We start from the raw sequence: 27,157 nt of genomic DNA, 5'->3' as shown, positions 1-27,157 counted from the left end.
CTTACTTCGTATGAGCACGTTGCAACATTAGCAGTCTTCAAGAGTCAACCATGGATTCAGGGTTTTTTAGACTTATATACGTACAGTATAATATTCTTTGGAATTAAAGAGTCAAAACTTTTCTGTGAGGTTATTTGCAAAATATTTCAAACATTTGCTGCAAAACAGTTCCTGCTGATTTTTTTTTTAAGGGGGAGGATATTAATGTTCTTATAGGTCATTGCCACCAACCGACCCCCTACCCTCCCTCCCATCTTCCCCTCCCTATCAACCCACATTATCTATAGTTCAGGCTGCTTGCAAATACAAATAATTTATTTTAGTATTAACAGCACCAGTAACAAACTGAAAAAACATTCATTATTTAGGATTTGAGGACAATTAAGCAACTTCATATAGCACTGCCAAAACAATACCAAAAATCATTTGTCAAAATATACAAGCGTCCCTTAACTTGCATTGGCTCCACTTCCTCCCCCCCCCCCCACTTTCCTCTATATAAAAATCTCATTTTGACCTTTCATTGTTCAAACTGGCATCATTATTTATTTAATTAATTTTTTATTAGCCCTTTTTTAATTAGCCCTTAATGTCCCTCGCTCCCCCCCCTCCCTCACTCAATGTTACACAAAATAAGAACTGTTATCTTCAACCTCTCCCCATTATCACTAACCAGTTGTCTGATCTTCAGTTAACAGTTTTGTTTTTAACCAGTCTTTACTATAAATCTGATACACAACACTGTTTAAAGCATTGAACTACATTCATTTTTATTATTATGATCATTTGTATCTTTATTAAGGATATTTGACTGGTGGTCAATATTCAGATTACACACAGGTGTGTGCTTTTTTTTCCTTTACTTTTTAAATTAATCACTATTATATCACCATACATACAGGTTTTTAATAGGTGTTGTAAAGTTCAAGGACATCTAACCATTGCATGGCATTCATTGCTATACTGACCAACGTAACGTAGTATCGCCCCGATTGCTGCGGACGCCTGGAAATGGAAAGTGTAGCCGTGGAAAACAAAGCCTTTGAAGAGGATATTGCATTACCTGTAAGTTCACATTACATTGATTTGAATTGCATCAATGTGCTGGTACTGTCTAAGCGCTCTGTGTTTTAATGCGTTATAAGCTGTCCACGTATTCTTTGGAAAATTTAAGATGTTATGTCGTCTCAACGGAATCCAACAATATATTGAGTGCCAGATTTTGTGTGACGTCACAGCCTGAACCTTTCTGAAGTTGGATTGAGAGCCAATTGTAGTTTAACTGTGGGTAGTAAAAACCAACAAAACAGCACAGTAACCATGGAAACTAGTTACAGAAACAAGGTATGTGGCAAATATGGTGCCTGGCATCATTGTTAGGCTTAGCATTATAAACTGCCGATTCAGCGATATAAAACTGCCAATTCCTCTTCTTAATTGATGGATTAATTATTGATTATATACCAAACGGGTGCCTTCAAAATGATTCGTTGATTAATATATAAATATATACATGCCTGGATACATAAATAACCAATATTAATAAGATCCTCTCTAAAGTGTTTACAAATCAAATATTTGATTTGCAATCAGCAGCTGAAAGTATTACATACTATTCCATGACTATTCTACGTCCGGGTATTAACGAGATCTCATTGATTTCTGCCAACGTCATCTCCCGTGACGGCGAGAGTAGAAAGGCAATTAGATTGTTACCATTAGCGACGTAGAGCTCGTGCAAGCTAGTCGACACATTTTCTCTAGTTTTCATTGCCAAAGAAGCTGTAACGATCATGAGTAAGTCTTCGCGTGGTGAATATATGGATCTGGTAAGTGTATTGTAGCATCAAGACTTAATTGCACTGGCTATGTAGAGGTTTTGAAGTGTGTGTGTATATTGTATCAGAATCTGGCCACTGTACAATATTCTACCAAATGCTGACAATCTCATGCAAAATGCAGATATAGTGTCATTTCTAAAGTCTATTTGTCAATTTGGGTTTTGTCATATATTTATGGAACTAAGAACATAAATAGTGTAGCATCAAGACTTAATTGCACTGGCTATGTAGAGGTTTTGAAGTGTGTTTGTGCGTGTATATTGTATCAGAATCTGGCCACTGTACAATATTCTACCAAATGCTGACAATCTCATGCAAAATGCAGATCATTTCTAAAGTCATTTCTAAAGTCTGTCTCTCGATTTCGGTTTTGTCATATATATTTATGGAACTAAGAACATAAATAGTGTAGCATCAAGACTGAATTGCACTGGCTATGTAGAGGTTTTGAAGTGTGTTTGTGCGTGTATATTGTATCAGAATCTGGCCACTGTACAATATTCTACCAAATGCTGACAATCTCATGCAAAATGCAGATATAGTGTCATTTCTAAAGTCTATTTGTCAATTTGGGTTTTGTCATATATTTATGGAACTAAGAACATAAATAGTGTAGCATCAATACTTAATTGCACTGGCTATGTAGAGGTTTTGAAGTGTGTGTGTACATTGTATCAGAATATAGTCACTGTACAGTATTCTACCAAATGCTGGCAATCTCATGCAAAATGCAGATATAGTGTCATTTCTAAAGTCTATCTGTCGATTTGGGTTTTGTGATATATTTATGGAACTAAGACCATAAATAGTGTAGCATCAAGACTTAATTGCACTGGCTATGTAGAGGTTTTGAAGTGTGTGTGTATATTGTATCAGAATCTGGTCACTGTACAGTATTCTACCAAATACTGACAATCTCATGCAAAATGCAGATATATATCATTTCTAAAGTCTGTCTGTCGATTTCGGTTTTGTCATATATTTATGGAACTAAGAACATAAATATGTTTCATTTTGATTGATGATGAAAGGCATATGTTTTTCTCCTAAATTTCTCATCATCATATATAAAAAAAAATTTTTCTTGTAACAAAAAAATAATCATCATCATGTGAGTGTGGTCTCATAAAAAGTACTTAATACAGAATCTACATAGCAATAAAATGCTTTAAAGAGTAAGTTACAAACTGGTGAAAAGGGATACTCCTACTGTAACTTCCACCCCACCATTTTGTTGTACTCCCCCTCCCCCACCTCCCCTTGTTGTTCCATGTTTTTACAATGGTATATTGTCTTCAATTATAAATATTAAATGTTTAATTTTAATTGTACATGGAGAAAAGCATCAGAAACTAATCCAAGTTTTGTAATAAAAACTAAAAAAATATCCAGAAATCTATTTAGCGACAATAAATTTAAGTTTAAATATAGGAAGATATAAATGGTGTATGTAGTAGGATTTAATTACAAAATGGAGTCACATGGATACTATAGGTAAATGGTGGCAAGGGGAAGGTACCCCTTACACCCCCTTCCCTCCCTCCATTGCAAAACATCAGTGGCTACGTACCTACCTCGCAGTGTTATGACATATTGACACCACATGCTCTGTGGTGTTTAACGCTTGTCCAGAGAGCGAATAAAACATGGCTGATTTGTTCTTATCTGTCCTGAAGGAGACTGTCCCCACGGATAAAGAAGACAATGTCTTTAATGAGGAGGACAATGTCCCTGACATTAAGAAGGACAGCGATGCAAGAGAAGTCGATGGAATGACTCTCTCGTTTCATGAGATCAGCTATGATGTTAACATTTCTAATCTGAGGAAGAAAACAACAAAGACAATCCTGAAAAATGTCAGGTAATTGTGTATTTTCTATTCATTGGCCATTTTTTTTTCCTCTAGTGTTTTGGTATGCCATTGTTTGCTAGGTTTTAGAGTTTGGGGCGTGCCATTGTTCTTTATCATAAATTGTTTGTTATTGTTTAATATCCTTTAATGTTTTGGTATACCTTTGTTGGACTATTGTTTTGTGTCTTTTGGTATACCATTGTTTTCTATATTTTAGTGTTTTGGTATACCAGAATTTTCTATCTTGTAGTGATTTGGTATACCATTGTTTTTTTTTAGTGTTTTTGGTTTACCATTGTTTTGTTTCCTTTAATGTTTGGCATACCACATTGTTTTCAATATATTAGTGTTTTGGTATGAAGTTGTTGTTCTATCTTTTAGTGTTTTTGTTAAACCATTGTTTTCTATCTTTTAGTGTTTCCAATGGGGTTTTTTTTTATTTATATTTTGGGGTACACCATTTGTTTGTTTTTTGTTTGTTTGGTATACCATTGTTTTCTATCTTTTAGACTTTTAGTGTTTCCCATTGTTTTTTTTTTTATTTATTATATTGGCCATTTTTTGTGTGTGTATTTGGTATACCATTGTTTTCTATCTTTTTGTTTCCCATTGTTTTGTGTTTTCATTTATTGTTTTGGTATACCATTTCTGTGTGTGTGTGTGTGTTTGGTATACCAATGTTTTGTACTCTTTAGTGTTTTGTACACCATTGTGTTCTATCCTTTGTAGTGTGGTATGCCATTGCTTTCCATGTGGGGTGGGGGGGGTGGTGGGAATATTTCAAATAATACTCTTTGCACAATCAGCTGATTTGCTAGGTGACACAGCTTCTCACCATGTAGTGAGATGAGACATTTCCCAGCACAGTATCTACATGTGTATACATAGATATATAAGTTATTCAATACAATTAATGTGTACCATTCACAATGCACACTCCAAATCTGATTTGATATTTATGGTTTGCTAAACTACATGTAGAGTTTGGCATAGCCCATAGCTATTTGCACTTATAGGCTAAATTGATGTTATTGCATTCTCCAAAGCTATGCAACAGTTTGTTTGATTAAAACTCCAGTTCTTCATGGGTGTCACACATGCTTCCTGTCAGTTCAAGATTCAGTGTAATGATAAACACAATGTCATATTCCAATGACGATGTGTCATTCGTTTCCATTAGGGAAACAGTCCCCTTACAGCGAAGTTGCATTTCCAACCCGACCTCAAGCGGGGGAGCTCGGGTTGGGCTTATCTCGAGCTTCAGCTCTGCTTACACCACTTATCTTAACCCTATCACACGGACCAACGAACATGCGGTTTGCTCGCGGCATTAGCTAGTGTGTCAGCTATATGCAAGTGATCAACAGATAAACGTTGTTCACAGGCATGCACAGCTATAGCTACAGGCGTACATACAGTACTCGCGACATATGATCGTATGAAGTGTATTCCGTGTCTTAGTTCCCTTTAGCTGCCGGTTCGGATTTTCGTGATTTTTATTCACCGGTTCCTGATTTTTCCGAGTCTGGCTTGCCTTCAATACATAACACCAGACGACCGCTAATTTTCATAACCCACGCTTGGAAATTTCCCAAACGTTACTACATCCAAACCTGAGATTTTCGTGTCCCTCGAATCCATAGCTGTCGCATTAGGCCTAACGCTATGTTGTAACATTGAGAGGCTATGAATACGGTCTATATTTTTGTTCAAATTAATGCTGCACAAGTAAATGCAATTTTTTATTATTAGAAACATCATTGGAGTTGTTTTTAGTTCTTATTATTCCTTTACATCAATCTGGAAACGTTAAACAGTAATCCTACACTAGTTACGTTGTCACCATTTACTTAGTTTGATTGGCCTAAGCTTAAATTTTCTAATTGAGCTTGAATGGAGTTAATAATAGTGACGAACAAGGATGTTAAACACTAAGTTCGGCATATTTTTTTATTTGTTCATAAACGGAATTATATTGAACATAAGTACAAAATAACGTCGGAGTGTAAGAATTAGGTATTAAAATTAACATTTTGGTAAAGATTGAAGATGGATGATTTGTTTGAGATACTTTTTGAGATGGAAAGTTTGGGTAACTATTCTTGGCGCTTTTCGGGCCATTAACACATCTAGTAGGTTCGCTATTCATAAACACATGGTTACTTGGTACGGACAATCGTCATCTGTTTTATCTTTTTGGAATTTTTTTTTGGAAATCCTTTTTCTTTTTCCGCGAAACTCCTGAGGTGGTTTAGTATACATACACAAGGATACATACAAGCCTTTGTTACATGCATGAGAAGAGTTGCATTAAGTACAATATGTACCAATTTTGAGGGAAGATAGGCTATTTCATTACTAGGGTTGTGCGGGATCCCGGTAGTCAAGTGAATACCGGCATCCCGATCCCGGCTTTGACTAACCCCGATCACAGTGCAATGTGTAACTACTACCGGTATTGGGAAAACAACCGGTTATTACATTCGTTTCGGTATCATTCCCGGGAATCCCGGACATAATAAAAATATCTACGTGTTACTATTTAAATTAGAGAAAAGAAAACACGTTTATTTCTGGTTCCTGTGTTCTTAGTTTGAATAATATCTTATCAATTTACGCACTGGCCTAGACATATTAACGAATCAACTTTTCACGTAGTAATTTGGACCTATAGGCTACACCAAATATCGAACGTTAGTGAACTCAGCATGTTACGAGACCTCAAAGTTATTCAGAAATTTTCGTTATTTATTCTTCCTTCAAACGATGATTGTGAAGGTTCCCACGTACAAAATCTCACCCTTGTACATTTCACCACATTTTGTTATAATAATTATAACGATTTAATAATTTTTGATCCAAAACCGAAGGGAGCATATCAAATTAAATCCATCTTCGCACGGGACTGTATATTATTATAGCCTAGGGTACGGTACTGTTACACACTGCTGTTCGGTACTTGAGAGTTGATGCTGTAATGAAATGGATTCGTTTATTAATGCGGGGGGTTCCACGATGTCATTTCTAGTTATCTTTCGCTACTTTTTTTATTTTTAAAAACTTTTGTACGAAGATTGATATTGTACGTATTGAAAGTATATTTTCTGGAGTAAATAACAGCCGATTAACGATATAAATAAATCTGTACTATTCTTATATATGTAGTTTATAATCCCGTATTTATGTAGCCCCTAAGTTACATTATTGTTGTCTGAAGTTCCAAAGAGGTGGGGACTTGTTGATAGTTAAAAACTTTTCATTGTGAACTTTTAAACTTAAAGTATTAGTATAGTAAGTCGAGTCCTGTCTTTCCGACATGCTTAGTGATTCCCGTTAAATTAAATTGAATTTAGGTAAAAATTCATGCAAACTAGGTAGGCATCGGCCGATCCTAATTCTAAGCCTACATCGAAAGTTACGCCGTATACACCTCGCAAGAAAACCACGATAACCTTGAATGAAAAAAACAATATTTTGCACTTGAAGATCTGTCTTCCCCCAAAATGCAATGATAAGGTCTAGACCCAGTACTACATTGAGTTTCCAATTACTAGTCAAAAACATTTTCTGGAGAAAAAAAACGTACGATATTTTTCACAAAAATTGATGATTAGATAAGTGCTTCCTCACGTACAATCAACGAGCCGCCCCGAAATTCGCTCCCCTTACGTAAAACTTCTATATATATTACACGTGGAAAAACCGAGTTTTTACACACATAATTCCCATTGACATTGGTTACGGAACATAAGTAGGTCATCGACATTCGAACTTGGCAACTTGCCCAAGTTCATCGCACCATGGGAACGACCCAACAGATTGAACATTATGTTACATTTTCCCGCCGTTTGGACGCCGATTGTAAATTTTGGTGTAATATGCAAATTATGAATGGTACTGCCCTTGGTTAAAACTTAAACTATTGCGACACTTACAAATTTTGGGAAGCTGTTGTATAGAAGAAACTTTTGTATCAAATGTAAAGTACTGTATGGTAGGCCTACTATAATTTATAAAAGACGGTTTTCCTCAGGTGATAAGGAAAAGGGATGTTTCGGTGAACTCTATCTCTTTGTATAGTACTTGGATACTTAAAATGACCATGCTGTAAATGCAGTTTCTATTTCTCTTTAAGTAAGCTCTACTTAGCATTGTTTTCCGTTGTGGATCTTTATTGGAATAAATAAGAAATGTATTTTTTGACGCCAGTATTTAACGGTAGGCCTAAGCATTTCTTAAATTGTTGACTGAGCTTCAAAATCCATTTTCAAAAAGTCTGTTTTCATGAAGGTTTTGTAAAATCGACATATAGCTAGGGTCGGAAAATATTAACGAAAGTTGTTCTATTATACAAATAAAATACATGTTTCTCGTACTGAGATCTGAAGGGAAAAAACGGGCGGCTATCGTTCTTCTTTTCATGCGCTTATACTAGTTTGGATTATGTGGCAACCTTTACGTGATTTCAGAAATGGCTCCTGTTCTTGGAAAAATGACTCCCAGTCATTATTCATTTTCTTATATTAATGTTCTTATTATTATTGTATATTATTATATTTTTCATTTCACTATTGGTTATGATACTTCAGGTCCTCGGGAGAAGTTAGCTTTACGCTAACCGAGTCAGTTAAATAAATATACGGAGATTTGATCACGGGTGCCAATTTGTATCTACGGATCCCCTTAAATAACATTCAATGCTAACAGCATCCTCCTATTCTTATGAGGCGAATAGCACATAATATCAATAGGATGGTCGGTGGGAGGTACCTTAGATTATGAAATTGTGTTGCGGGCGCTGAGCGAGTGTATGGAGGGCCCGAATGCCCGACAATTTTTATTTATTCGCATTTTTATCCAGGGTTGCTTATTCAGCAATAGCTGGTTTCCAATATGGCCCTGCTATTTACATTCAACTTTATACATAAGAAGTAAAACATAGCAATACAAAAACAATTAAATGTACAGATACAAAACAATTAACGCTGTAAAGTGGAGACAACTACAAAAAAAAATGGAAATAAAAGAATTATCAAAAATTGGGCTTGCAAATAAAAACTTGAAAGTTTTGGAAACCAACACTATTCTAGTTATTTCAACATGCGCGTTGAAACTTTCGATACCCAAGAGCTGATATAATGTAATAGCTGAACAAAGCCCAGGAAGCAATATAAAAAAAAATATTGTAAAAAACAGCAAATAAGATTCATAATGCAAAAGTTATCATTGTAATCACTCTTTGGTGAAAGGATTGGTGTGCCTACGACATGAAATTGAAACACAGTAGAAGACTTTCAGTTTATCTCAAATAGTTTTCCATCCAGTTCACATGCATCATGGACTCGCAATAACATAAAGAATATAATTTTGCCCTCAGCTATGTATTTGCCAGGCATAAAGCTGACACATTAACCTTTTGTTTAACTGCCTTTATATAAGCAGATACAAGAAAACGGACTGAGAAAGATTGTATTTTAACAGAGTCGGTGTTGTTTCACAAGGGCGTAGGAACCGGGGGGCTGGGGCGCCAGCCCCCCCCCGCACTCCCCCCTGTGAAAGATATGGAGGGGCGGAAGTATCATTCCGCCCCCCCCCCCCTGCTTCGCTTTTCTGTCATCCTAAATCTGTGTTATTATTTATATATTACATAGAAACATAGTTACAAGATAGTTGAGGTCTTGACATGTACAGAGATGAGTTTTAAATGCAGGTCTTCCACTCAACACAGTACATGTTAAGAAGTCAATATCATTTCAGCTATACACTCTATACTGTCTTGATTGCTCATTGAAGTGCATATAATCCCTTATGTCCTGTGAAACTGGTTTAATTAAATTAGTTCGCATAAGCGATCTTGTGGTCATTCTTATCTTGCTCATCTTACAAAACCTGCTCAACCATGTGTGGTATAGCCAGATAAGCAGCCACTTTGCAACAATTCAAGTGGAAAATTTTGCACCTTCGGTGTAAGGGGACTGTTTCCCTAATGAGGGTCGGGGGGGGGGGAGGGTGGACATCGAGAGTTTTTCTCGGGCTCAATAGCTATTTGCACTTATAGGCTAAATTGATGTTATTGCATTCTCCAAAGCTATGCAACAGTTTGTTTGATTAAAACTCCAGTTCTTCATGGGTGTCACACATGCTTCCTGTCAGTTCAAGATTCAGTGTAATGATAAACACAATGTCATATTCCAATGACGATGTGTCATTCGTTTCAGGGTCGGGGGGGGGGAGGGTGGACATCGAGAGTTTTTCTCGGGCTCAACATTCTTAATTTATCAGGTTACAATAACACATCCATTTTCAAAGGGCATTCTTTGCAAAGAACATTGTTACTTTCTATATAGTTTGAAATTTATTTTAAAATTGATGCTCTTTAGGTCATAGATATCTTCATTCTTCTCTTATCTTTAGTGGCATATTTAAACCTGGCATGAATGCTATCCTAGGGCCTACAGGAGGAGGGAAAACATCGTAAGTATGATAGATTTCATTTTATCATGAAATCACTGGAAAGTTTCTTTCTTTCGAGTTTTCTTTCTTTCATTGTTTGTAATTCATTTTCTGGTTTATAATGTTACAAACAGTGCAATAGTAATGACAAAAATTACAATTTCGGTGAATTTAGAAAATTTTAAAACTAAGACTATAATCCTTATTTTATCAAACTTTACCATCTATCTGGCCCTTGCAAGATATATTCCTTATGAAGGCAATGTGCATCCTATTTTCTTTGAAATATTGGTTGTGATCGATGAGTTTTTTGTTCAACATTGACTTGGCTACTGTAGCAGTCACGTGGCTGTCATAACATTGGATTGTCTACCATAGCATCCACTAAGCTGCCATTACATTGACTTGAAAATCATAGCATTATCTTGGCTATCATAGCATTGATTTGGCTGTGATAGTACTCACATGGTGATTGATTTGGCTATGATAGCAGTGACTTGGTTGTCATAGCATGTGCGTGGCTGTCATAGCATTAACTTGGCTATTATGGAATAGACTTGGCTACCATAACAATGACTTGAATAACATAACAGTATCCTGGTTATCATAGCATTGACTTGACTATGGTAGCACTGAAGTGGTGATTGATTTGGCTATGATAGCAGTGACTTGGTTGTCATAGCATGTGCGTGGCTGTCATAGCATTAACTTGGCTATTATGGAATAGACTTGGCTACCATAACAATGACTTGAATAACATAACAGTATCCTGGTTATCATAGCATTGACTTGACTATGGTAGCACTGAAGTGGTGATTGATTTGGCTATGATAGCAGTGACTTGGCTGTCATAGCATGGGCATGGCAGTCATAGCATTAACTTGGCTATTATGGAATAGACTTGGCTACCATAACAATGACTTGAATAACATAACAGTATCCTGGTTATCATAGCATTGACTTGACTATGGTAGCACTGAGGTAGTGATTGATTTGGCTATGATAGCAGTGACTTAGTTGTCATAGCATGTGAGTGGCTATCATAGCATTTACTTGGCTATCATGGAACAGACTTGGCTGCCATAACATTGACTTGAATATCATAACAGTATCTTGGTTTTCATAGCATTGACTTTGCTATGATAGCACTCACGTGGTGATTGATTTGGCTATGATAGCAGTGACTTGGTTGTCATAGCATGTGAGTGGCTGTCATAGCATCAACCTAGCTATCATGGAATAGACTTGGCTATCATAACATTGACTTGAATATCAAAACAGTATCATGGTTATCATAGCATTGATTTGGCTATGATAGCATTGAGTTTGGTCATTACCTTGGCTGCCATAGCATTGACATGGTTATAATAGCATTGATTTGACTGTCATAGTTTGAAAGGTTATCAAAGTTTAACAATAGGGTTCAGTCTTTTCTAAAAGGCTCTTTATCTAGAGGCATGGTTTTGTAAGTTAAATAAATAGTTTTATATCATTCATGTTGCACCTTACACATATCTCTCGGTTACTTTTCAGCTTACTGGATGTCCTCGCTACCAGAAAAGATCCCCAGGGATTGTCTGGAGTCGTTCTTATCAACGGGCAAGAACAACCTCAAAATTTCAGACTTGCGTCTGGATATGTAGTTCAAGTAAGTAAACAAAGCACATGACGGTATTTCTCCTAAATTCTTCACGGATCACAAAAGAAGATTCTCAATATTAAAGGGATTGTCTTGAGGCAGAAATTGAGTTGGCCTTAAAAATTTCCCCTTTTCATCAATTGGGTTAGTCTGCCTATCTTTAAAAGAGTGTCATTCTCATCTATCGTTTTCTTCTAAGCTAGAAGTTGTTTGAGGATTTAAAGGGGGTAAAATATTGAAATATTCTATGGATAGAAAGTAGTAAAGAAATGATGCAGAAAATCAGTTTTACATGCACTTATAAAAAAAATTCTTGCCTCAGCAAAGAAGCAATTGCCATTTGATAATTTCCCACCAACTATGTGACACTGACAAAAGCCGAAATCAGGTTAATGCAGATTCTGTTTTCTTTGAGGAAGTTTGTAAAAATATTCCATTATATCGTAATATTTTTTTTTATATAAGGATGATGTCATAATGGGCACTCTAACAGTCCGGGAAAATCTGGAATTTTCGGCCGCCCTACGACTTCCGAGTAGCGTATCGAAGGAAGAGAAAAGAAAACGAGTCGATGATATCATAGAGGAGCTTGGACTTACAAACTGTGCCGAAACAAAGGTTTGTTTTATATCGCTGGTTTAAGAAAGATTCTGTTCCCAGGTTTCCTTCAGTTTCTCATACCCCTTTTGAAGCTCAATTGTATTGTCCACAAAGTTTAGCCCTTGTAGACATTCCTTTCCAACAGTTTTACCGATGTTACTTGTGACAGCCTCGACGGCATATATCTTACAGCATCCTTTTCATGTGGGAGAAGCCCAATGGCTTAATGTCATTTATACTTCCAGTCGCCCCGGTGGCTATCCATATTTACAGTGTTTGCTCATTTTGGAATTTTCTTAAATTTTGATATTAGACCACTTCAGATGGGAAAACTGTTGATTTCTCTGAGATGGAAAATCCACCTGACATTAGCTGGTCAAGACTCAAACCCACAGACTCCTAGATGCTAGATTTCATATATTGCTCCTCATGCCCCGGCCCACCACCCTTTATCAACTCGACCATAACACAGGCAACATTGATGTAAGGATGGTTATTATCTCCCATAAGGTATTGACAATTGCAGCAAAAAACAGTTTTATCTAAATTTAACAGATTTGAGGAAATAAATTTTTCACCATAGAATCATTTGGAAAGGAACATAAATCAGGAGAGGTTGATGAATGTGTATTGAGCCAGAACTACTTTTAATCATTTTTTTCTTTAGGGTCATTAGGTGACCTTCACTGCAGAGAATCCAGAGCTATTGTTTACTGTCAATCACACAATTTATAACCTTAGAGCGTTTTGATGTAAACCACTTTAGCTGGAAAGTGACTCATTAAATGTGTTTCATGATGATGCAGCAAATCTTTTGTTGGAAAGTAAACAAAAGCTGCTGATCACCCTATAAAGTAACTCTGCTTAGCAATGACCAAGGAGCCTAACTGCCATTCTTACCGAACAAATATACAAGCCAACTGTATAAACAAGAAGCCTTTATTTGAAGCCCTTTATTTAACGATTTGAAGTGACTGGCGGAATGACGTATCTATGAAAAATGATGTCTTGTGGGGGTGATGGGAGTTGGAAGGCTCTTTTTGTTCAAGGTCATAGTTATGCAAATTGTCTCAGAATCCAACACACCTGAAGGGCTGTTAAATACCGTATTAGTATTGGTACTCACAAAACCCACTGTGATGTACATAGCTTTTGTTAGTAATGTACTCAAGCATAGAATGATGTCAGATGAGGGGTTGTGCCGGGGGGGGGGGGGGGATGGATCAAGTGGTGTACAACCTTGCACAACAATTCAACAGTTGTTATTAGCATACACTCGTGTATAGACTTGGGAGGATGTGACCAGATCCATTAAATGGGGAGTCAGCTTCTATGACTCTTCCACCTACCTCATCCCCCCTCCCCCCACCCCCACCTTCCTCCTCATTGCTTTCCATGTCAAGTAAATCCCTTAAGAAAGCCATATTGAGATAAGATGGAGAATGAAATATGAATTGTGTCCTGGATGTTACAGATCGGGACACCTTTCATCAGGGGAGTCTCTGGCGGGGAACGTAAGAGGACCAACATAGGTATGGAGCTGGTCACTCAGCCTAGTGTTCTGTTTCTGGATGAGCCCACCACAGGGCTGGATGCTACTACAGCATTTGCTGTGATTCAACATTTGTCGAGGTAAGTCTGCAAGATTGAGGTAGTTCACATCTAGTAGAATGGAATGTTGGAAAAGGGTCCTGTAATGTCCTGCCCTGCTGTTGCCTCTTAACACCTTACCTAACTTACCACCTATAGCTACTTGAAGCACATCGCATGTTTGCTGTATCACCTATCAAATACCCCATCTGCACCATTGTATCACCCATCAAATACCCCATCTGCACCATTGTATCACCCATCAAATACCCCATCTGCACCATTGTATCACCCATCAAATACCCCATCTGCACCATTGTATCACCCATCAAATACCACATCTGCACCATTGTATCACCCATCAAATACCCCATCTGCACCGTTGTATCACCCATCAAATACCCCATCTGCACCGTTGTATCACCCAACAAATACCACATCTGCACCGTTGTATCACCCATCAAATACCACATCTGCACCGTTGTATCACCCATCAAATACCCCATCTGCACCATTATATCACCCATCAAATACCCCATCTGCACCATTGTATCACCCATCAAATACCCCATCTGCACCATTGTATAACCTATCATACCCCATCTGCACCATTGTACCACCCATCAAATACCCCATCTGCACCATTGCATCACCCATCAAATACCCCATCTACACCGTTGTATCACCCATCAAATACCACATCTGCACCATTGTATCACCCATCAAATACCCCATCTGCACCGTTGTATCACCCAACAAATACCCCATCTGCACCGTTGTATCACCCATCAAATACCCCATCTGCACCGTTATATCACCCATCAAATACCCCATCTGCACCATTGTATCACCCATCTAATACAACATCTGCACCATTGTATCACCCATCTAATACAACATCTGCACCATTGTATCACCCATCAAATACCCCATCTGCACCATTGTATCACCTATCAAATACCCCATCTGCACCATTGTATCACCCATCAAATACCCCATCTGCACCATTGTACCACCCATCAAATACCCCATCTGCACCATTGTACCACCCATCAAATACCCCATCTGCACCATTGTATCACCCATCAAATACCACATCTGCACCGTTGTATCACCCATCAAATACCACATCTGCACCGTTGTATCACCCATCAAATACCCCATCTGCACCGTTATATCACCCATCAAATACCCCATCTGCACCGTTATATCACCCATCAAATACCCCATCTGCACCGTTGTATCACCCATCTAATACCCCATCTGCACCATTGTATCACCCATCTAATACAACATCTGCACCATTGTATCACCCATCAAATACCCCATCTGCACCATTGTATCACCTATCAAATACCCCATCTGCACCATTGTATCACCCATCAAATACCACATCTGCACCATTGTACCACCCATCAAATACCCCATCTGCACCATTGTACCACCCATCAAATACCCCATCTGCACCATTGTATCACCCATCAAATACCCCATCTACACCGTTGCATCACCCATCAAATACCATATCTGCACCATTGTATCATTTTTGATATTGTTTTGTTTTTTTACTCAGATTGTCCAAAAAAGGACGGACAATCATATTCTCCATCCATCAGCCACGATACTCCATATACCGATTCTTCAATCGTATTCATCTCCTGAGTTTAGGGGAAACGGTATATCACGGATCAAGTGAAAATGCCTTGGAGTACTTTGCCAGGATTGGTAAGGTTGATTTAGAAACAATTACCAAATTAAGTATGTTATCATATGTAACTGCTGTGGTATTATGTGGTAGAAAAACAACAAAATAGGAGAATTAAGATTCTGAGGAAATCCACCCCCCTCCCACGCTCCTTTCACCCTTCTATTCCAGCTGGGAACAGTATTTTCACTATTTTCAGAATATTTAGAGTCTTTGTTTTGCCCCTCCTTATTCTTTCAGCGTACTTTCGTTTAAACATTACGCATATACCTGTTAGTCCCTGTAACAATGGTCAGCACTGACCAAAGAGTTAAGGGTACAAAGGTTAGCACTGACCATACCTTCATGCACTGACCAAGGAGTTACTGACGGTCAAGGAGTTACTTACACACTTTAATGAACAATTATGCAACAAATTATGCTCCTGTGACAGTGGTACGTCTAGCCTGCTAGTGACTGACAGATTTTTTCTTGCCAAATGAACACTTTTCAGGTTTAGAGCAGCTTGCAGCTGTCTGTCCCCATTTGTTCATGACATTTACAGTATGTAGAAATTGTTTATGTATACTAATCCTATAAGAATTTTATTAGAAAGAGATCTTTTGTCAATATTTATACTTACAAAAGACAACACCTTTGTTTTTTAATTCATTGTTGTGGAGATATCACTTACCAATAATTAGATATTATATACTTTTCAAAATGCTATTTCGCATCCAAATATTTTCATATTTCTTCAAAATTTAGGGTATATTTGCGAAGAGCACAACAACCCGGCTGATTTCTTTCTGGATACGATCATTTTTAATCAGAACAACATGAGAGCAATTGAGAAAAATCCAGGTAAGTTTTCTGCTGAAGATGAAAGAAAAATAAATTATATTTTTATACTGAATTTGGTATATACCCAATACACTTACCTTGTAAACTCTTTTAAAACAACAATTCAAACATAATTTACACATTTCTGATAATAATTTCTTGATTGGATAGAAGTAAAGTGGCATTACTAGCTGTCTTGCCAACTCTCCCTGCTTTTAAAGAGAGCCTTCTGGTTTTTAAGGATGTGAAGATACGCGCACAATGAAACGTCTGATGCAGGTAACCTGACCTTGTTTCGAATGAGGTGTAACAGAAGTGTAGACACTACCATCGATCCCAGAAAATACACGCACAGCTTGCTACCATTTGGTAATTAGACACTAGTGTACAGTCAATACATGCAGCAACGGTCAATACCCACAACACAGTGTACATATAGCAGCGATGGACATCTCAGGTCTAAATAAAAGATAACAAGGTATCACGTTTCATTACTGTCTGCATTTTGTAGCGACAAGAAGAAAACTTCACTTGCAAGCAACAGAGAGTTAACTTTTATTTAGAGGGCGGCACACAGTTTGGGGCAAGTCTTCAATGTCTTTGAATGGTTCCCATGATATGTTTTCACTGATTCTCAAATTTAGCAATTCAGGGTGGATCACTGTGATCCTATCAGACCAGAAACATTACTTGTAGGTTAAAAACTTTGGAACCTTGGTTTTCCACTCACAATTACTCTTTTATTAAAACCTAAGGATTGGATGCAGCGGAGAATGGCTCTGTGACACAAACCAATGAATCTCTCACCGAGATTTTCAAGAAGTCCAATGCAAAACAGGAGCTGGAAATAGAGAGCAAGCATCTCATAGGTAACGCCTCAGTTGGGAGTTCTGGACACGTGCAGATTCAGAAAATATCGTACACAACATCGTTCTTCCAACAGGTGAGGAATTCATCAGTATGGAAACGAAAACAGCTGGGAGGGGAAAAAAGTTTTGCAGGGAGGTGGCAATCTAATAATCGTTATTTTTCTTAGAGAGATACTGAGAGTTTTGCTGATTATAAAAAATTGCATTTCTTCATTCTAGAATGAAACAAAACCATTTGTTTTACATATTACAAGCCATAATATTATGGCGTAATCCTTTCTACTTATTTTTAATTTAATGTTTTTCTCTTTTGGTTGAATTTTTCATCTATGTTAGGCAATGCGACTCATCAAATATTTCTTCAAAAAGTTCAGCTATTAGTTACTTGTTTCTTCGTTTTCTTTGCTTTGTTTGTTGTTGTTTTCTTGTTACAATTTTAACAGAAGTCAAAACAGTTTGTAATATTGCTGTAACAAACTGTTTGGCTTGGAAATATTCAATACAATCTCCAGAGAGTGTTCAGTCCAAGAACCAATCCTTTTACTTGATGAACAATAGCAGTAAACAAATAAAGCAAAACAAAACAACTTGAACCTTCCTTTGCCTCAGTTTGGTCATGCTCAGATTCACCAAGAGAGATACAGAAACGACTCCTGACTGGATCTCTATAGTTAATTCAACCAGAATAAGCAGTACTATGAACCGCAAGAAATTAACTGAAAAGTTTGGACTGATCAGCTGCTATTGATGATTTCTATTTCTTTTGTTTTAGTTATTCATCGTTTCAAAGAGGGCTACAAAGAATCTTGTTCGTAATCCATTTCTGGTTATTGTCCAGGTAAGTGTTTAATACATGCATGGCCCTCTCAAGTTCATTTTATGTATTACAATCGGAAAATCAATGCAAATTATAAACTCCAGAAAGAACATATTACAAAAGGATTTTTTTAAGTTTTGACTACTAAAGTGATAGGAAGGTGTGGGGGGGGGGGGTGTTTCAAGAGAAATGCAGCTTTTTGTACCAGAAGTTAGACAAAATGAAGACATTGAAATGGTTTTGCATTTCTAGGCTGGTGAGAGGGATATATTGGAATTGCTTGGTAGGAACAGTGTAATAAATCTTGGTATTAAATCAGCACGTTCCCCCCTCCCCCATTAGGGATGTAAACTGGTTGATTTTTTTAAAATTTGTGGAAGAATATACTTTTTTACAATTTTTCTAATGAATTGTGCAGAATGTGATCCTCTTCATCTTTGCGATCCTGACCGGTCTCATCTACTTCCAAATGGACCTAACCAGATCAGCAGGGATTCAAAATAGGTAACTTAACGATTAAAGGTGTTAATTACTTGCAATTTGCAACTCATGATCTCTCCTGCTTCCAAGTTACTGGAAGATGATGATCATGAAATATAAACAAATTTAATAGTGTTTGTGTCAGAAGGGCTTTCATATACTCTCTGTTAAGTATTCAAACATTCTAATTCATGTCAAAGAACCTACTGCAGGTGTCAAGGGCGTAGGAGCCGGGGTGGCTGGGGGGCGCCAGCCCCCCCGATGAAAAATATGGTGGGGCGGAAGTATCATTCCGCCGCTTCGCAAGTCAGAAAACCCCTTTTTCATTTCCAAATGTGAAAAAAAATCTCATTTGGAGCACCAAATTGCATCTAAGGCCAGGTGAAAATGCAAAATTATTTACAAAATGGAGTGGGTGTTGAAATGTGCTATATTGCACCAAATTGCATCTAAGGCAACCTGGATATGCAACACCCCCTCCCCTTAGACCCCTCCCCCAGGCCGGCCATCAGTCTTCAGCCCCCCCACTCAAAAGTACCTTCCTACGCCACTGCCAGGTGTTATTATCTCGTTGGCCGCATTAAAAATGACGATGACCGGATCTACCGTGAACAAATTGCCAATTTTGTTGCTGAATGCGACAGGAATTATCTCCATCTTAACGTCAGCAAGACGAAGGAACTCATTATAGACTTCCGGAGAGCGAACAAGATAGTGCCCGAACCTGTGGTCATTGACAGTAAGACAGTGGATAGGGTAACTGAGTACAAATATTTGGGTGTAGTTATGGATGATCAGCTAAAGTGGGATGCACATGTTGAGTATGTTGCCAAACGTTTGAAACCACGAATGTATTGCTTGAGGAAATTAGTCTCTTTTGACGTGAACCAGAACATTTTATCCATTTTTTACAACTCTATTATTAGTAGTGTTTGGTCATACTGCATAACTTCCTGGGTTGGTAACATAAATAAGACATCCAAGAAAGTGTTAGATGATACTGTTATACGGGCAGGTAGGGCTGTTGGGAAACGCTTGCCAATGGTTGACGAGGTCTTTGATAGTCGGGTTGATGATAAGCTTCATTCAGTTCTCAAGGATATCGATCACCCTCTCCACGCTCCTTTAAATAATTGTATTATCCCTCGTAGTGGGAGGATGAGACCTCCGAAGGCTCATACTAATCGTTACCCCTCATCTTTCATGGGACAAGCTGTTAGAATTTTTAATGCATCTTTTAATCGCTAATCTCTTGCCTTTGTCTTTCCTTCTTTCATTGGGTTCTTATCATATTTACCGTTTGTGATTTGTTTATACTTTTTATTCCTTGCCATTCTGTGAGCTTCGGCCCATCTGTTCCCGTTCCTTGTTATTAGCATTTCGTATGCTTTTATTGTCCTACTGTTTGTTCTCTTATTGTTGTATAGTATCGTTTTTATATCTTACTGTTTTATCTGCAAGCATGTAATTTCCCTATCGGATGCAATAAAGTTTATCTTATCTTATCTTATTAACAGCATGCAAGTATTATTGATCGTCTTCAAAATGAGGGGGGGAAAGAGGGGGAAAATATGTCACAGTGCAATAGAAATGATATAAAATATGCATGGACTCACCTGGACACAGTAACAAGTCCTGGGATCCCAGAGTCCAAGACATGTCCAAGTAACCTGAGTCTGAGTCCAAGTCGACAGAATATGGACTGGAATCTGATTACAGACTGAGTCCAAGTCCACAGAATATGGACTGGAATCCGTTCACAGACTCAGTCCAAGTTTACAGAATATGGACTGGAATCCGATTACAGACTGAGTCCAAATCCACAGAATATGGACTGGAATCTGATTACAGACTGAGTCCACAGAATATGGACTGGAATCCAAATACAGACTCAGTCCAAGTCCACAGAATATGGACTGGAATCCGATTACTGACTGAGTCCAAATCCACAGAATATGGACTGGAATCTGATTACAGACTGAGTCCACAGAATATGGACTGGAATCCGAATACAGACTCAGTCCAAGTCCACAGAATATGGACTGGAATCCGATTACTGACTAATTCCAAATCCACAGAATATGGACTGGAATCTGATTACAGACTGAGTCCACAGAATATGGACTGGAATCCGAATACAGACTCAGTCCAAATCCACAGAATATGGACTGGAATCTGATTACAGACTGAGTCCACAGAATATGGACTGGAATCCGAATACAGACTCAGTCCAAGTCCACAGAATATGGACTGGAATCCGAATACAGACTCAGTCCAAGTCCACAGAATATGGACTGGAATCCGATTACTGACTGAGTCCAAATCCACAGAATATGGACTGGAATCTGATTACAGACTGAGTCCACAGAATATGGACTGGAATCCGAATACAGACTCAGTCCAAGTCCACAGAATATGGACTGGAATCCCATTACAGACTTAGTCCAAGTCCACAGAATATGGACTGGAATCCGATTACAGACTGGATTACTACAGCTCTACTAACTGTCATATCATACTTTTTTCTTGCGCCAGTACTTTATATTATCAGAATTTCTTTTATCCCCTTAAATTACTTAACCCACAGCTTCTTGCTTTTTTCTTGCAGAATTGGAGCATTTTTCTTTGTCAGTATGCAGCAAGTATTTGCAAATATGAGTGGCATGGACATTTTCATTCAAGAACGAGAGATATTTGTGTAAGTTTCATTCCAAACCATGATGTACCAATCTTGTCTAACTGGAGGGGTAACTGGAAAATTGAGGAGAGACTGGGGAATATGAGATATATGAAGAGTGCAAAAATGGGGCCCTGTGACTTCAATGGTCCCCAGGGCCCGACATGGCTGTGGATGCCTCTGACACTAGTGTCCTTCAGAAAGTGTACCTGTGTAATACAAAGTTCCATACATCTAACTTGAGTGGTTGTATTTTGGTGGGTGGAGTGGAGGATGTTGAATGCTCACTAGGGGTTCCACATTATCAAGTTTGCAAAAGGTTACTCTATTTGGAGAGCAATGTTTCCAAAAAGCCTCTTGTAAATGAAAACATTTGTTTTCAAAGGTTTGAAGGATATTTATGAAGTTGTGGGAGAAATGTCAAATTCAGTTCATAGCCAAATATAGTTCCGAGATCACTAACTCATTTTGAGTGGCCCTCTGATGTACCTGGCAAATTACATTTTGATATACATTGTGATATTTTACAGTCATGAATCGGCCAATGGATTCTACAGGGTTTCTCCGTACTACTTTGGAAAGGTCGTGTGCGATCTATTACCCCTCAGACTCCTCCCTACGATATTGTTCTCAACGATCGCTTATTGGATGATGGGTGAGCATACCTACTTATTTCAAACAGTGGAGAGGTAAAAAAAAAATAATTAATCTCTTGCAAAGAATATTAAGGGGTGTGAAGACTCGCACAAAAAGAAATGTCTAATGCAGGTAATCTGACCTAGTTTCAAATGAGGTGTAACAGAAGTGTTAGACACCACCATCGATCCCAGAAAATACACACACAGCTTGCTACCGTCGGTAATTAGACACTAGTGTACAGTCAGTACATACAGCTGGGGTCAATACCCACAGCACAGTGTACAAACGATACAGCGATGGACGTCTCAGGTCCAGCTAAAGATAACAAGGTATCACGTTTCATTACTGTCTGCATATTGTAGCGACAGGAGAAAAACTTCCAGCATGATATAAAATATGTGTCTGAAGCTCATTTTATATTCTTTAATATTTCTTACTTTAATTTAAAAATGGAGCAGATGTTGCTTGAATGGGAAAAGTCTATTACCGTCTTTATAAATCTTTCCACTGTCAAATTTATCCAAGGACATATGCAGTGCAATTTTTTTTTTGTATTTACTCTTTTAGATTATCTCATTTAAATTTTAGCAATTGTAAAAAAATGTTGTTGCATATCTTTTGTTTATTAAGTTTAAGTTTTCATTAGAAAGAAGCACTACAAGTTTTTGGAACTTAAGGAGTAAATTCTTTGAAATGTTAGATTAACAATCTAATCTTCATATTATTGCTGAAATTTTCTTCTTTTCCATTAGATATCCTATGAAATGGAATTTATTGAAATTTATTTTATTATTAGGTCTGAAGTCTGATCTGGGATGTACCCCCTACATGATTCACTAAAAACCAAGAATGGAATTGAATTTGAAATTCATTGATATTATTATTTCTCTTTAGGCCTAAAGCCCGAGGTGGATGCCTACTTCATCTATGTGTTCACCATTGTACTGACGTCGTTTGTTGCTACTGGCATCGCTTTTGCTCTGAGTTCTACATTCAAGGAACGAGCCATCGCTACGATAGTGAGCGGACTTATTTACATCTTGTCCATGGTAAGAGACAACATCACTTTGTCACCTTTTCAGAATAAACCTGTAGACATTGACAAGATTATGTGATGGAGAGAGGGCAGAGGAGAGAATGGAGTGCTCAAGGAGACTCCCAAATGATTGAGTCTTGTCGCCCCCCCCCCCTCTCTTTCGTTCTGAAATTTTAACATTTTTTTTTAACATTTTTTTTGCAAATATTTTTGCAAATGTGTTATGTCTGTAGCAGACAATGTTACACTGATATGGAGTGAGCATGCAATTCTTCACTGTAAGTTGAAATTTACTGTCAATCAGTAAACTGTTTCTAACTTTATAGATATCATTGTTTGATGAGGAGAACAAACTCTACCCGATAAACTCCAGGAAATGGATCGCAGTAGGTTAGCTGTGGTGACATTGTGGCAGAATTCGTTCCTTAATAGCTTCCTCAATTCTTGGTGCCCAAAAAACCCAACTGAGCAGTATATTTCATTGACCGAACTGGGGCCAAAAAAATCTCCCTTTGATAGCCTCTTTAGAGACCTAACTAGGCCACCGTTGTTGATTTTGCAATGCAGTATGACAATACCAACACGACAAAAGTCTGCAATGATCTTAAAAAAAATTATATTTTCATTACGATTTCATTTTCTTTTTCTCCCCACTTTCCATGACAGATATTTGGTGGTGTTCTGGTCAACATTTCCTCATTACCTGATTGGATAGAGTGGATACAGTACCTGAGTTTGTTCAGATACACGATTAACGTAAGTCACAGATCATAGATATTGCGAAACGAGATCAAAACGGATGTAGCAGCCTCTCTTCTAAAGATCTGTTCATTTCAAGTCATCTTAGAAATATCGTTTCTTTACTGACACGTTTCAGTGTCAGTTTATTAATTCTCTGTGTATCCTAAGAAGAGGTGAGAGAGACTTGAATACGACGAAAAAGACATCAAATAGCATATCGCAGGGTCGGCTTTGAGCAAAAATAGAAAGAAAATAACGACATGATCGATAGATTCTCTGAGAGAATATGAAAAGTATAAAATAAAAAGTAGAAAGAGAAGGAGACGAGATGACCAAAAGCTACTCCATCCTAATTGTATGATTACTTGTGTGATTACTATCTACATAATATATTACCAAAAAAAGAACTGACGAGTTTATAATGCACAATGAGGTAAAGTTTAGTGTTTTTATGACATATTTTGGAATCCGTCTCTGACACTCAGCTTCTTTCATTTTATCCTATGCAGGCCCTTTCCGTGAATGAGTTTGTCGGCCAGACGTTTTGTGACAACGGAACTGCTTGGTGAGCTCAAAAGAAAATTCCATTAAAACTTTGTCAAAAAACGTGTAATCCCACAAATTGTCTTTATTTAATAAAACAGAAACATTGTGGTGGTGGGGACTTTTATAAAAAAGAAAATTGGATGGGACAAAATAGTCATTTGGGGAACAAAGCAAAAAATGCTATGTGGGTATTTGCTAATTATAACGGATAGGAGGGGAAAGGGATCGGTAGGTCATTGTAATGAAGTATTTCAAGCCAGCTTTTAATATGTTTCTATTGTCAACTAAAATTAGCAAAGCAGTGGTGAGGGGGGTGGGGGTGAGCGTAGGGGAGCAAATTGTGTTTACAGGGATGAGAGTAAATTTCTATCGAGTACAAATAACAAGGCAACTGTATATCTCCTTCCATCCCTATCCCAAAGGCCCCATGTTTCCCCCTCCCCGGCCCCATGTTTGTCCCTCCCCTGGCCCCATGTTTCCCCCCTCCCCTTCACAAACCCCTGTACCACTTCATCACTTGGCAAAACATGTGACTAGGAAATGCAAGTTATAAAGTTTCTTTATTAATATTAAAATGTAATGTTGCAGAAAGAACTAAAATTTTAAAAAGACATTCATTATTGAAACATATCCCCAGGCCCCATGTTTCCCCGTTTCCCAGCCCAATGTTTCCCCCTCCCCATCACAAACCTCTTACCACTTCATCACTTGGCAGATACACACATGTGACTAGGAAATACAAGTTATAAGGTTTCTTTATTAATATTAAAATGTAATGACATTACAGAAAGAACTAAAAATTAAAAAGACATTCATTATTGAAACAAATCTGACGAATAATGCCATTGTTTTACCTTTCTTTTTGTACTCTCCTTAAACAGCATCACCGGTGAGATGTATCTGGAAAGCCAGAACATTAGGTACACAGATTGGGGACTCTGGCAGAATCACGTCGCCCTCTTCTGTATCATGCTTGGCTTCTTTCTTCTAGCCTACGTCCAGCTTCGAAGGATCCCCAAATATAAATGAGTCGTCAGGGTTTGTGTTTCCTCTATCTGCTGCGATAACATATGTGTGTTTGGAAGCCTACCATTTTATCCAAATGGAGAGCTTACAAATTCGAGGGCATTCATGACAGAATTTTACTTGATTTCCTAAGGTCGCCGATTTTATGTCTTAGCCAGCAGAGGTTACTAAGCAATTTGTTTTTTTCTTCTGATATTTTGAGTAACTACAACAGGCTGATGTCACATTTGCTGGTCAGCAGTTTTTGGTCCTGATAATCTACAAGGAATACCCTGCAAGTTAGTCATGGTTACTCAGGTATTATTGTTTAAATTGATGTTGTAGTTATAGCAGGTTGTCTGTATACACCTGGTAAGATGGTAAGGGAATATTTCTTTCGACTCTTTTCATTACAATTTATGATGTCACACTTATAGCTCCTCTGTCACACTGTTATATTAATTGCTAACAACACTGACTCCATGTATTAAAGGGCTAACCCTTTCACCATTCGGGGCTTGAAATTAAAGTAAGACTCTGGTTAAAGTCCATCCTTGGTGGATGCGTGGGTGGGGCTTGGCAAGAGGAGGGAAACATTGGCTGATATCTGTCCCCTGGAGAGGTGTCTGAGGGAAAAAGTCTAACCAAATTTGTTGTTCAGAAAAGTCGGCTGAGGTGCAACCATTGCCCCCCACCCCCCCCTCCTCTTGACCTGTGACTACTGTCTTAGATATTGCACAGGTACATACATTTACTAAACACCTAATAAACCAGATGGGTTTATTGATCTCCTTGGAGGGATCCAAAAAACAAGGAGATGCATATTTTCTCTCCATTGGAAAATGTTTGTGAGTTTTATGCAAACATATCTGATGATCCAACACCTCAGGAATTCATGAGTTTTGCAAGTGGTTGATTTTTCGTTAAGAAAAAAAAAATGAAATTTAGTTGTTTTCAGTGTTTATATATTACAACTTGTTTTTTGTTTCTTTTTTGTTTAACGTTTGTGAGTTTTATGCAAACATATTTGATTCTCAGTTAGGACTTTTCTTTTCCTAAGGAAAGTGTACTTTTTTATAAGCTTGCAGAACATCTTATCCTGTTTACAAGGTACCCTTATGCAGCAAATTAATAAAACATGGTATATATATTCCTGGTATGGTACTTAATTTTAATAACCTATTATTTTGTTTTGCTTTTGGAAATGTTCCTGTTTGATGGTATTCATATTTTTAAATCATTCATTTCTGACAAAAATAAATGTAACCATATGGCTAAACCTTCTCATGCATGTTCATATTGTTGCAAAGCGTTTTCAAAGTGTTTATAATGACATTTGTATCTTTCCTATCAATATTGTATTTCATATGTATATGTATATTTCATCAGTGTTATAAACTGACTGAATATAATGGTTGATGATAACATTTCTGTATGAGAAACCAAGATTTTAGAAAGAAAATGTTTATTTCAGTACCAGGAATTAGATCAATGTGTGTAGTGGTTGGAAGAGGGAAGGGTGTTGAAGGAAGGACAGGAAAATATTGATAAATCAGAACCTTGATTTAATGGCAGGGTTCTAAGTTTACAGAAGAAAGAAAAAGGAAATTTGCCTAATTCAAGATGGTACAATTTACCTCCCTTCTTTGTTCTCTTACCCCCCCCCCTTCACACCCCTCCCATTCTTTAATAAGTAGCTGTAATGCAGAGGTTCTTCACCAATAATATTCATAAGCACAAAGTTTAACATATATTGTATTTCTTATATTTGATATATTATTCACAGAAAAATAAAATGGTGGTGTATTTTGTGACTTGATTGCTATAATATGTTTATTTGTTATT

The 27,157-nt window shown here is 37.6% G+C and overlaps 1 protein-coding gene across 5 annotated transcripts in view; it reads left to right on the top strand.

Annotated features, from left to right (window-relative positions):
* The window catches only part of LOC139968712 (broad substrate specificity ATP-binding cassette transporter ABCG2-like), a 34,529-nt gene extending 7,403 nt beyond the window's left edge, over positions 1-27,126 (top strand). For 3 of the 5 annotated variants that reach the window (XM_071973018.1, XM_071973017.1, XM_071973019.1), the window contains exons 3-19: positions 902-1,065; positions 3,518-3,702; positions 10,108-10,167; positions 11,680-11,794; positions 12,251-12,403; positions 13,860-14,017; positions 15,549-15,700; positions 16,428-16,523; positions 17,258-17,445; positions 18,144-18,209; positions 18,607-18,692; positions 21,277-21,366; positions 21,876-22,000; positions 22,879-23,033; positions 23,687-23,776; positions 24,271-24,326; positions 25,189-27,126. In XM_071973018.1, coding sequence (XP_071829119.1) covers positions 1,012-1,065; positions 3,518-3,702; positions 10,108-10,167; positions 11,680-11,794; positions 12,251-12,403; positions 13,860-14,017; positions 15,549-15,700; positions 16,428-16,523; positions 17,258-17,445; positions 18,144-18,209; positions 18,607-18,692; positions 21,277-21,366; positions 21,876-22,000; positions 22,879-23,033; positions 23,687-23,776; positions 24,271-24,326; positions 25,189-25,336 — 1,977 coding nt within the window. In that variant the 5' untranslated portion in view covers positions 902-1,011 and the 3' untranslated portion in view covers positions 25,337-27,126. Of the gene's footprint in view, positions 1-901; positions 1,066-1,172; positions 1,345-1,670; positions 1,830-3,517; positions 3,703-10,107; positions 10,168-11,679; positions 11,795-12,250; positions 12,404-13,859; positions 14,018-15,548; positions 15,701-16,427; positions 16,524-17,257; positions 17,446-18,143; positions 18,210-18,606; positions 18,693-21,276; positions 21,367-21,875; positions 22,001-22,878; positions 23,034-23,686; positions 23,777-24,270; positions 24,327-25,188 lie in introns of those variants that run through there. The other 2 variants (XM_071973021.1, XM_071973020.1) reach the window with 2 other exon arrangements.
* The last annotated feature ends 31 nt before the right edge of the window (positions 27,127-27,157 follow it).

Source organism: Apostichopus japonicus, chromosome 6, assembly GCF_037975245.1.
Source record: "Apostichopus japonicus isolate 1M-3 chromosome 6, ASM3797524v1, whole genome shotgun sequence".
NCBI classification, from domain to species: Eukaryota; Metazoa; Echinodermata; class Holothuroidea; order Aspidochirotida; family Stichopodidae; genus Apostichopus; species Apostichopus japonicus.
This window is presented reverse-complemented; position numbering and strand designations above follow the sequence as displayed.